This window comes from Tamandua tetradactyla, chromosome 9, assembly GCF_023851605.1.
Source record: "Tamandua tetradactyla isolate mTamTet1 chromosome 9, mTamTet1.pri, whole genome shotgun sequence".
NCBI classification, from domain to species: domain Eukaryota; kingdom Metazoa; phylum Chordata; class Mammalia; order Pilosa; family Myrmecophagidae; genus Tamandua; species Tamandua tetradactyla.
In genome coordinates, this window is record NC_135335.1 from 91,420,877 (window position 1) to 91,434,161 (window position 13,285).

The 13,285-nt window shown below is 37.1% G+C and overlaps 1 protein-coding gene across 2 annotated transcripts in view; it reads right to left on the bottom strand.

Annotated features, from left to right (window-relative positions):
* Positions 1 to 997: 997 nt before the first annotated feature.
* The window catches only part of PLCXD3 (phosphatidylinositol specific phospholipase C X domain containing 3), a 152,895-nt gene continuing 140,607 nt past the window's right edge, over positions 998 to 13,285 (bottom strand). Inside the window, exon 3 of one of the 2 annotated variants that reach the window (XM_077117069.1) lies at positions 998 to 7,666. In XM_077117069.1, coding sequence (XP_076973184.1) covers positions 7,513 to 7,666 — 154 coding nt within the window. In that variant the 3' untranslated portion in view covers positions 998 to 7,512. The remainder of the gene's footprint in view (positions 7,667 to 13,285) is intronic. The other variant, XM_077117070.1, reaches the window with a different exon arrangement.

The window sequence follows — 13,285 nt, forward strand, 5'->3', positions numbered from 1 at the left end:
TATACTTTTTAAAAGAAATTGTTCCTGTCTTCTCAGGCTTTCAAGAGTAACTGCTGTTCAAACAGTTTTACTATCCTTGAATATTACTTTGAAAAGGACATTCTTTCTTGTTTGTTTAGCGAACAAAATGGTGATGCCATTTACATCCAGTGAGAAATTGCCAAAGAAAATGTAGTTCATCCATTTCCTATAGAACAGCTCAAAAATGTTTTGTAGTGTTTAAGAGGGAACATACCACATCGTGGGCAGTTGGTCAAAATGTGCTAAATGACTGAATAAGTGAATGTTACTTTAGGGATGTACATTTATAATCATGTGGTATATCATTTGCAGATGTACATTACTTCCTAAAGGTTAGAAAGCATCACAGTCATAAAGAGAAACACTTGGATACCATGAGTCTAACAGTAGACCTAACAAGCAGGGTTGCTTTGGGTACTTATGTCCTAGGTCACCTCAAAGATAATCTTAGACCATATTTATTATCTGAACTGTGTCTTGAGTAATATTATATGGAGTACATTTTGCTTGAAGGCATGATTTGAACCCCAAGAAATAGGATTGACTTAGTGACATGTCACTCCTGAAATTATATTTTGCACATTGGGCATCGTAGAGACTCAGTGAATGTGGATTTCCTACACACTGAGCTTGTCACCTCAAGATATAATATTATATCTAAGTATCATAATGTTATTATACTATATTAAAATAATATTTCTATGTTATATATTGATCTTTTCTGTGGTAATCTCAGAAACTAAGAGTATCAGACTTTGGAATAGCCAACTTTGATGTAATGAAAGTCATGCCATGGCCTTCATTGGTGGAAATTTATTCTTTTCATAGAGGAAATCCTAACATGATGATTCATGTTGTTAAAAAAGTATGATATTTCTGATACTCTGAGTCGTGTCCTACTTAAGAAATCCAGTTTTCACCATATAATGCAACACTAAATGAATCTATGAAATAAAAACAATAAAGATAACTGGTACCAGGACTTTATTAGGTATTTCACAGAATACAAATAAACTTTTCTTTTAACATTAAGAACACAATCTTATCAAAAAAATTCACATTTGCTATACAGAACTGTAGGCATATATTTTCTTTATACTACATTTACTGACGTTATCAATAACCAGATCCTAAAAAGAGAAGGCACAGATCTGTCTCCCTCTGGTGAATTTCTGGTGTCTAATGACGGACATGTCACCAGCACTGTATATACTCTCATTCTTCCAGCAATGAAGCAAATAAACATACATGTGGCAAAGCTGGTGCCATGAAATGGAAATGTTATATTAAGGGATTTAGGTTTTATTCCTCCCTATAGGAATTTCAAGAAAGCAAGTAACTTCCAAACATATTCCAAAAACTCCGTTAGCTTTCAGGCTATGTCAAGGATTTACTACTGGAAAAAAACAGTATTTGAAAACTCTATTTTAAGGAATTGCAACATGGTTCTAACTCTACAAAAAGTCTTTGAAACTGACCACAGATCTCACAGTTCTCACAATAGGCCTTCCTGGGTTTCCGATTCCCAGGAAAAGAGCTGGCCATTACAGTTGGCTTTAGCCAGACTGTCAAGTGCTAGCTTCACTGTCAGCGTCCACGTACTGCCCTCCGTCCCCTGCCTGACTCCCACCACATCTCTTGAGCAGGTACCGACAGGACCTTTTGTACCTCAGACTCTTTCTTGCTCTTTTCCAGTCAGCCAAAAGGGTTTCTGTGTCTGATTTTCTATAATGTCAGAGATGACGAGCTCTAATTTGAGAAAAATGATTTTGTGTTAAGGAGTTAATGGAAGAGTAAAGGATTAATGTGCTACTCCTCTGAAAGAAAACACAAAAGAATTTTAAAAGAAGACCTGGTATTGGGTTAGAGGGTGATGATACTTTCCAGGGGTATTTAAAATGTGTAGGTATGGTTTTGGATGTTCCAATTACTAGGGAATGATATTTAAGGGATTAATGTGAAAACTCCGGATCTCATAACAGGCAAATGAAATGGACAAGCTGGAATTACTCTATTCTATTAAGGTACTTGCCCATTTATTCCCTCCATATCTGATTTGATTGTTCATAAAGCATTTGTGGACTCTTGACACAGACTAGCCTTCTCCTTCATGAAGGGTATTGGGGCTGCAGATTTTCATGCGGTCTCTTAACAGAGGGTCGTGGAGAGAGGTTAGGACTCCTCCCTTATAGATAGTCCAGCTGCAGAGGGTTAAAAATCAGAATGCATGGGGCTCCCAGTTAAATCTGAATTTCAGACAAACACCACAGGTAATTTTTTAGTATAAGTAAGACTCATGCAATATTTGGGTCACACTTATACTAAAAAAATCCATTGGTTATTTGAAATTCAAATGTAGCTGGGTGTCCTGTATTTTATCTGGCAACCCTAAGTATTAAAAGGAAATAATTGAGGATAGGGAAAGAGAGGAAATGTGAAGGTTGATTAATATTACATTACCTAGATCCCAGGACCAAAGAAAATTACAGAGTTTATGCTTCAACCATGACAACCTGTGCAGATCCAAGAATTAGTCATGAGTTTTCTATTGCTAGTCTACGCGTAGGCAGACAGCAAAAGGTGTGAATATTGCATGCTTCCTTTTTGAGACGGGAACCATGTTGGAACTATCTAATGTTGATGCAGCTCTAGTAACTCTCACAGAGCCGAACAGTTCTTACTTGAGAAGACATAGTTTTTAAAATGTAATTGTTGGGGGCAGGCCACTGTGGATCAGCAGGCAAAGTTCTCGCCTGCCATGTCGGAGACCTGGGTTTGATTTGCAGTGCCTGCCCACGCAAAAAAAAGAAAAAAAAGATGCAATTGCTTGGAACACACTGAAAGCTTGGAGGAGAAGAAGGACCACCAGCCCAGATTCGCTTAAGATTAAGAGAGCTAGAAATCTGTGCTGGGGAAAGCAGTTTTTTTTGGAAAACTTATCACTGCAAGCAAAACGCATGCCATATTTGGAAGAACACCTTTGGAGGTGCGCTGGTTTGTTGCTGATGGAAGTGAATATGAATTTAGCCTGAGTGAATGATAATGAGGTAAATACATTAATTGAAGTTCAATACTAATTTTGAGAACAATAGAGTGCTTCACAAGCTGTAACCTTTGCTTGTGGGAACTCAAATAAGTTTTAAAACACATTCATCATGAGATTTTTTTTAAAAAAGAAAGCCATCTTTTAGCAAACAAAAACACAATTTCTTTTTAAATTTTAAATCCAAATTACAACAGTAATAAAAAAAATGGCGATGAACTAAGGCTGGTCATAATGTGCCCTTTTTCTTTAGGATAAGTTTGATTTTTCATAGACCACAATATACATACACATACGCACACCACATACAAGCACACAATTTTGACTCATACAAATATACATTTAGAACTATTGCCTACAAAACAGTATCACAAGTAAAATAAAAATTACATGATTTTCAACAGACTCAATACGTTTTATAAACTCTACAGAGTATTTTATCATTGTCATTGGGAAAACAAACAATTTAGAGCATTATTTAAAACTCTACGTAACACAGGAGCCACCAATAAGTTATGGCAAATATAGTATCTACACCATCTTCATGTCACTGAACTCTAGATGAAAAGACTTAAGTGCTATAAAATAAAATGCTTTCGAAAACATGTTTAGTATATCCTGAGGGATGCTGAGCGTTATATTTATTAGCAGTTCAAAATGCAAACACTTTACCTATGGAGCTTCGATTTGGCTGAGCAACCAAAGATTGGAAGGTTATATCCTTGGATCTGTAAATCAGAACTGAAAAATTCATGCAAGTATGCATTTCCTGAGACTTCAAACTTTCCTGTGGATTCTTGATAGGAGAGGATCCAAACAGGTAACTCGGGCTGAAACACGTCAGAACCTCAAGGAATTTAAAGCTTGTCTGTTTGTTTGTGATTTATATTCAAGTCCACCTTACATTCTACAGCTTTCTAAGTATAATTGGCAATGTAGTTAGACTATTACTACCAGGCATTTCTTATTTCTGATGGTCTCATTTTTCATTGGTTTGCTAGTGATTTTTTCCTCTTAAATATTTAAATATTTGAATTATGTTCATGCCTGCTAACATGGGAGAAATTGATTGTAAATGTTAAGATGGCAATAAAATCAGGTTGAGAAATTAGAGTGCAGTTCAAGTTGAATATTGTGAGTGTGTGTGTGTGTGTGTGTGTGCATTCTGTGTGTGCATGTGTGATCATGTGTATGTTCATACACTTGTGCATACATGCCAAACATTTTCTGCTCTAATACATTCACTGTTATGCTCCATGAAAAGTCAGTTTTCCCAGTATGGCTGAAAGTGAATATTGAGGTCATCATATAGAATATCCTAAGGCTTTTAGAAGATGCCTTCTCATTCTTTGCATTCACATGAGTGTAAGGGAGACATAAATGGCAGGAGAAGGATTGACCATATTGTACTTTCAAAATTACAGACAGGAAACAAATGATGCCCTTTGCATATTTTTTTCCTCATCACAATTATCCCTTTGATTTCCTGCTGTAGATTGGATAAAAGTTGGATTTTGTTTCCGGTTTTGCCTTGCAGGACTTGTGACAGAAAATCTTAAGAAATAAGCAAAACAGAAATGCACCAACATGTATCTCCTGCCGTCTTGGGGCCTATTTGTCGCCCTTGGGCTCCTAGATCTCTAGAAAGACAAGGCCCAGCTAAGACAAGGGGACAAAGGTTGAGGGCAAACTCTGACTGTGTCTCAGTAATCTCTTCCTCCCCTCACTTTAAGCCCTTCAGACTGTTTCCTACTTGTGCCCCAGGGCAGGGCCAATGGATAGAAGTCAGTCAAAGTCACCTTCTCTCCATTCTCCTTTCCGAGGAGTTCTTCCTAGTGAAATCTCCCATTAGCTGGTAGCCCACAATTCCCCTCTACTGCTTCCTCTTTTAGAAATTAAGGCAAATGCATTTACTCTCAGTGCCTGCTACATAGGTCCTGTATACCTCTTGGAAACCATAACATTGGTTTGAAAGTCCCTTTTATCTCACAAGGTTTCAGTATGCATATTATTAAGAGCAATTAAAAGCTTTCTACCACTTAAGAAACTGCACAATTAGTCTAATGCTTCGGCATATTTGTTTCTTCCAGCACCCAAACAACAAATAGAACAAATTTAATTCAAGCAAAAGCTATAAGAAAGCATCTAAAAATTAAGAAATTATAATGTAATTAACTCTATATTTTATTCATTAATACATTGAAAAATCTTTCATATTTATATGATAAATCCTTGTGTCATTGGAAGTGTGCTTGGCTATCCTGAGGATGCATAATGAATAGCCAAAGAGAAAATCTGACCCAAAAGCAAGTTTACAGGACATGAAATTCAAAAATCCATAATCCTTTAAAAAAGATTCATTTTCAGTTGCACATGTAAAATAGGTGAAAGAGATGGCAAGAAAATAAAATTGCAAGGAGAGGGAGTGGAAAGAAGAAAAGATTGCTTTGAAAAAAATGAAGTCCAAAGCCAGAATTTTTTTTACAAAAATATTTGAATATGATCAACTACTTCACGTTCAAAGATCTTAACAGTCTTCTATACACAGCTTTATTTAATATGAACAATATTTTATTTGAAAAGAAAAAACTGTGTCTGTGTCCATGTCTCTGTGTGTTTGTGTGTATTTGTATCTGTCTGCCTGCATAGGAGTAGATAAATTGTATATGGCAAGACATATACACACAATCAACATATTCATATATATATTATTTGGCTTATCATACATACCTATACACTTTTTGCCATATACCTTCTCTTCAGTATAAACAATTTCTATTTCCTCCCTGCACTTATTAAGAAATATTATTTTCTGAAAATAAGTATTTATAATTTTGAAATCAACTCTTAAAATGTTTTACACTTAAATTAATTAAAAACTAAATGCATGTTTTCATTTCTCAATATCCCCAGTTTGCATGGACTATTTTGTCCAGAGAAACTATCGAGGTGTTATTTTTCAAACACGAAGAGAAAATAATTCATAACTGTAAGAATTTCAGCCAATTTTATAGATTTTTATGAAATTCCTCACAATAGTCCTGTGAGGCAAATAGAAAAGTGTTATTGTGCTCTTTTTTAGATTTAGAGTTGTTAAATGTCACAAAGACACCCAGGGTGGAAGTAATGCTCATTGTGTTTCCCTGTAAACCTGGACTATCAAATGTTAGGCCCCAGAAACTTTCTGTCAAACTTTTGCCTCTGCTTTAGCTTTGTCTCTGGGATAAAATGGAACTCAGAAGTGAAGAGTTTGTACTAAATTTTCAACAAGTCTGTCCAGGCCATGCATATTTCAAGTTCCTAAAGATGTTTGTGGGTCCTTGAGATTCCATGGTTCTAGTTTCAAGAACATATTCTACTTTCTTTTTCAGCAGCTTTTCCTCCCTTCTGTCAAGTAAAAAACTCAAATCAAAACTTCTCAAGAAATGATCCTCAAAACTCTGGAATTTAGAATTACCTAACTGGAAACTCCAATTTGGTAGGAAAGATTGCATATTCATTCATTTCTTCCTATCTTTTTTTTTCATCTTTTCTTTCCTTTCTTTTCATTCTTTCTTCTTTAATCAGGAAAATTATTGGCACACTTTTGTAAGAGCTCCTTCCAGAGTTTTCTGATTTTAGCCCACTCATTTAATTTATAATTTACTGGACAATTGTGGGGCAATATTATTTAAGAGATTTCTGAATTTAAATGGTCACCCATCACCCCCTATAACAGACCACTGCTGTTTATTTTTTCACTTTGGAATTGGCACTAATATTTCATCCAAAAAAGTTTACGCTCTATATTTATAGCTGCCTTAAATAGAAATATAGTGAAACACTATTCTTTTCATTAACACAAAAATCAATGATATGGCCTCCTGTATTACTGATGCATAGAAACTCATTCAATGCAAATTTTCTATGACCAAAAGTTAGGCTGTGATTGTCCAATTACAGATGACTAAAGAATATTACACTAAGTCCCACAAAGCAAATATACTTGAGCACGACAAAGTAAAACACTTCATGTCAGGCATTCAATTGTTTTGATTTGATTCCCACACAAGGTCTGATTAAAAAGTGCGAGCAAGAGAGAGAGAGCAGAAAGGTTCAGTTAGAGAATATAAATGGTGTAGGAGCCCTAGGCTGAAATTAGGAAATGCAATCAAGGAAATATACTTATGAATTACACGTTACAAGGACTAATTTTGAAAAGCAAAATTCACTGATCTATTTTTATCCCTAACACTAGAAGGAGATTTAACTCATCATATGGTAGGTGCCATATTTATAGTGATGTATGTTATATGTATAGTCACTGAAAAAATGATTTTCCCCCTTTTCCCACCCAACAGCCCTAAACCCTCAGAGACCCAGTGGAAAAGGAAAATCAGTGTGTTTACAGATAATACGCCTAATACAATGACTCTTCTCTATCTTAATCATGGATAGTCCTAATTATATCAAGTGTTGGCTTCTCCTTCATCAAAGACGTAGTTGAGCTTTATGACAGTGCTGATAAAATCACCAAGTTCTACAAAATCGGCAGTGACAATATTGATGCCGCTCTCTCCTGGCTTCTGCGTGCGAACCCACTGCATCATGGCTGGAAGAGCTCTGAGAAGGGAAAGAAAAAGAGAAATTACAGAGGGCAAGGTATTATTCTTCAAGCTCTACAGTTTCCTTTCCAGCTGCCTGTCACCTTTCTAACTTATTGCAATCAATATCCCAAGCACATGTGCAAAATGAGGGAAAGACCAAATGGACAATTGTAAAGTATTAACCTCTTCAAGGACTCTGCAGAAGAAATATTCACCATATTGGGCCAAATTGGAGTCTTCATCTTTGGGGATCTCAGATGCTCTGATAGCTGATCTTAGATGCTTTCTTAGCTCCTCCGTTAAGAAAACAATGCTCTTGTACTCATATTCTGGTTTGTCATGGTGTGAGCACAAAGCCTACCAAGCTATGGGGTGGTGAGATAGGAAATTATTATGTGTTTAGCAAACATTTATTATGAACCTGCTACTTTCGGGACCTTTGCTAGATATTGCAAATAGATGTAAGGGCATAAATTCCTGTCTTCAAAGAGCTCATGCTTTGGTAGGGGCCCAGTGGGTGAGGAAGATAATATCAATACAGCACAATCAGGGTTCATTCTTTCAAACACGTCTACTGAGCACCTATCGTGCCTGCCACCACTGTAGATATTTGGTAAACTTGAGTGTGCAAAATTGACAAAAAATTCTGCTCCTCATGGACCTTACTCTAATAAGGAATGTCGGATAATAACTAATCATAAATAAACTATATAGTTTGATATAGGCCTCATAAAATGGAGGAAATAAAGGAGAATTGAAAGTGTGCAGGTGGAGAATGGAGCAGCTTGTCCTTTACAAGAAGGAGGTTACATAGACTTCACTGAGAGGTGAAATTTGAGCAAAGGTATGAATGAGAAGAGTGAATTAGTCATGTGGATATTTGAAGAAATACATTCATGCTAGTGTTGTGGCTCTAAGGCAGAAGCATTCCTATGCTTGGAAAAAGAAGGGAAGAGAAGTGAAAGGGAGGTCACAGGAATAGTTAGGGGAAGTCTCTGTGGGCCATTGTAAGGACTTTGAGGTTTACTCTGAATGACATGGGGAACCTTTGGAGGATTTTGAACAGAGGAACGGTGTGATCTGACTTTCATTATAAAACTCACTTATTACCATGAGGGCACAGAGAACAGTCAACCAACCTAGCCTGGGATGCTAGGGAAAACTTTCAAAACAGTTGTTCCCTGAGATGAGTGTTAAGGGATTAGGAGGACTTAGCTGGGTACGGTAGGTAGAGGAGACCCAGGGTGATACAATGCATCTTCCTGCATAAAGAATGTCTTTTCTTCATTCATTGACAAAATGATGGTGCTTCCTTAGAAGTGGGAGGGGGGGTGAAGACAGACAGATGTAGGTGATGTTAATAGTGAGTGATTTCTACAACGTGTGGTATCCTATAACAGCCCTTTGAAGTAAAACCTACTATAACTTGAAGGGGGCATTAAGCTGCTGCTGAAGGATGTTAATGCATTAAAAAAGAAAGAGTAAGTGAAACACATCCAGCCATTGAATTCCTGGATAAGGGAGTGGGGGTGGGAGAGAAAGGGGAGCAGAATGAGAGGGACAGAGAGAAAAACGAATTTAAGGACCTCCAAGAGGTGATTATAAAATGTCAGGAAGTCTTGAAAGATGTTGGGAGAACAACTGAAAAGCTGTAACCAGGAAAATGATATGATTATATTTGTGATTATATAAACATGAGATATGAGTTTGCTTTCAGCATAAACAAATGAATGGGCAAAAGCAAAACAAGGGGCAGAGTTGTTCAAGTAATCTAAGCCGGAAATATCTGTAGCTTGAACTGCAGTGACAGTAGTAGAGATATAGGAAAGGGATTGAGGAGATACATCTGGTGGGGGTTTGGATTTGGATGGAGAGGTAGAGAGAGGCCATGGATGCTGCTTGAATTTCTAGTATTCTTACATGTGGACACCACTCACTAATTCTGGAAACATGGGAATGGAAAGCTTCTCAATGGAGGTGCTATATTCAGTATGAAACATTTAATTTTGAGGCAAACTTGGGACGCAAAGAGTTAAGATCTCAAGTGGCAGTGAGGAACAAGCCTGGTATTTAAGACAGAGAGCTAGTCTGGGACGATTGCATATAGAGAATAGTTGGAGCTATGAGAGTGGATAAAATCACCTGGAAAGATTATGTGGAGGGAGAAGAGAAGAAGAACTTTGAAGATTAGCAGCATTTAAGGAATGGGCAACAAAGATAATTCAACAATGCAACAAAAGAGAAAGAGAAGGCATCGAAGTAAAAGGGGGAAAATCAAGAGAATCTAATTTCTTGGAAATCAAGGGAAGACAGAAACCATGCTTCCTCTTTTATCCAGATTTCAGAAAACATACATAGTCTACACAAACTTAACCCATCCAGGCAAAACTAGGTCAACTGCCTTAGTCTACAGTAATAATTTGAATGATAATTTAAAAATCCTGACCCATATTTTTCATCACATATATTTTTTGGTTAGACAAACAGAGTGAAGAACTAGCTGATCTAAAAGATTGTAACATGACTCTACTAGGCCCAATGCTTTCAGAAAGTAGCCTGGCAGATGAAGAAATCTGGACCTCACAGCAATGAACTCAGAAGAGAATTCTGTCTTAAAATTGAAAATTCGGGTCCCTGGAGGACAGACACAAGTCTTTTCAAGTTCATTAAAAAGCTGCTGTGGCATTAGGTATGCAGCCACTTAGGTCTGAATTCCATTACTTTCTCTCCTGGACTTGCTAGAGCAGTTGAAATCATTGTATTGTGAATCAGCATTACAGTTCAGAAAAGGCAAACACTCTTAAAGGGGTAGCACAACCAATGGACTTCCCAGGAGGAACTGCTGTTCCACAGATATTCTCGCCTGAGAGACAAGAGGTGAAGTGGATAAAAATGATGCTGAGGCTTGTGCTGACTCTGTACTGACTTCAATTGAGTATCTGGTTGACCAGATCCCTGGGGTACTAGCTTGTGGGAGGTTCCTGGGCAACCCAATCTTCATCTTAGAACCAAGTCCTAAGATTCCCTTTATGACTCTAAGATTAAAATACCTGGATCTGAATTTAGAAATAATTGTTATTCCCAGGGATATAGGTTGGGAGAGGAACACAAGAGTGTTCCTCTTTGTTTCTCTCTTAAATTGATTGCTTTGAGGATTTAATGAAACTATTCCAAAAGGAATAGCCTATAGTCCTCAGATGAAATATGAGTTTTACTTTTAAAATACCACTTCTCGGAGTCATGGGAAGAGTTCTGTTTTTCTGTTCAGACTTACTTTCCTAAAGTCAATATGATACCATAGACAAAACAAGCCAAAAAAGTGAATTCAAATCTTAAATAATCAGCCTGATGTAGAATTATGTTTAAAACACTCCATACACTGGAATGACACTAAAAAATGGTGCTGACATTATCATAATGACTTAGAGTAGCATTGTTTAACATTTTTTTATTGCCTCCCTTAAGGAGCCTTCTTAGGCATTTCCTCTTCAATTGCTATTTTCTTCCATGAAATATTAATAGCACAGATAGACTGTGTATCTGCCCATGTTCTGTTTATATAACTGTGATTTATAAATAAAAAAGTGCAATATTTTTTTCAGCCCTTTTGCCTGGAGAACCAATTTTCACCTCTTGGGGGAAATATCACCTCTCTTGAGAATACATGATTTAAAGCTAATCTACAAGTCCCTGATTTTACTAAATGTCTGGCAGATAATTAGAGTGAATTCAAAAAGCCTGCTCTGAGGGTAATGAAAGATTGGCTCAACCTAATAGTTTTCAAGACATAAGAAACATTGGTTGAAATTTAATTTTTTTCATTCATTCATTCACTCAACATGTGTGGCCTGCGCCCTCTGCGGAGGACACTGTTGTTTGGTGGCTCCCTAAAGCCATCCTCAGTTCAGACCTTTCTTATCTCCGTCTTAGAGAGGTGTTGCCATAATCTCGGCTCTCCACTCATTTTTGTGCTTTTTCCATACCACAGTCAGGACAGTTTTTACAAATGCATATCTGAGTGTATCATTCTTCTACGTGAATCATTGCAAAATCACTACATGAATCTCACTTACAGGCTAGAGTCAAGCTCATTAACTATGTGTAGAATTCCCTCCTCCATGCCTTCCCCACATCCCCTGTCTCCCACATGCCTCTTCCATCTCACTTAGGGCTAGTCCCTCCCTGCTTATTTGTCCTCCTAGAATACCGAAATGCTCGTTTATTTTAGCCAAACTACACCTGTGGTTTCATGCTTCTCTGCAATGTTCAGGCTTTTTCCATTATGTGAAACATCATTCCTTCCTCCAGTATTTTTCTCAGCTTACTCTTTAAGATCTGGCTTAGGCATCATCTCAATCCCTCCCACCCAAATTGGGGTGAAGAGCCCTTTGCATTTTCTTCTTTCCCTTTTTTTTTTTTGTCTTTAACAGATGGATTTTATTCTTCTGTCATGTGAAGAAGCTTTTTACTACACTGTCCAGGCCTGGAATGCTGACTTCATTATGTTGTCAGGGATCCAAGGTCATTTCAGTTTACAGCTTCTCATTCTGAATATGTCATCACATTAATATGCTTTCAAGAAACTGCTAGAGATCCATCCAATTTACATACCTTCTAGGAAGAAAAGAGAAAGTCAAAGAGCAAATGGTTCATGTTAGCCAATTCAATTTCCAGAACTCCTTTCCAACAACGTCTATAATTTCATTTATCAGCATGAAGAACACTTTTCTTTATGCTTTACATTCCTTAAACATAGTTCTAGGACTGTACTTAGCACATAGCATTGAAATGATCCTCTTCCATCTCCACTTCTATAAGTGCCTACCACTTTTCAATAAAGCAGGAATAATATTGTAGTATTGTCATATGTACCTGCCATTATCCCTGGAACCAAAAAAGAAAGCAACACGATTGCTGAGCTCGTGTTCGAACTTGGAATCCTGGACTCAGATGTCTCAAAGTCTAACGGGCAAAGGAGATTTGAACCTATCATGGTAATATGATATAATAATATGCTAGAACAGGAGTGAGTATAGAATACCATGGGGGCATAGTAGATGAAATGATTCATTTCACTTGGGAGAAATTAAGGACAGATTTAAGGAATATGTCACAAAACAGGTGACATGTGAGCTTGGTCTTAACTGGGAGTTTTTTAGATAAAGAAGAAGGCACAAAAAAGCATATAGGCATGAAAGAGATGACATGATTTGAAAAGACAAGGTGACCATAAAGTAGGGGCCAGGGAGCTGTGGGGACAGTAGGAGAGTGGACAGGTGTGGGGGGGAGCAGGACAGGTGTGTTGGCCAGAGTAAGGGCCACCTTTGATACTCTGGGGATCTTCACCCTGTCTGCAGTGATAGTTCTGCTGTTAATTTTGTCCATTAAAGAAGATTTCTTCATTTTTTAATTCCCCATTCAAAGAACCTAATATCAATTCCACTCAAAGTCTTACATCCATTGACACTGAAACTTCCATTCTCTTCACATATAAATAAAAAGCTCATTTTTTCCCTTTGAAATCCCACAGCTAGATTGCGATAAGATCCTAAAAAGCAACCAAGAGGTTCTTAGTAGGGATTTGGATAATACTAACTAATACAAAGGAAAATATTTCTAAGTGAATTTATGAGTT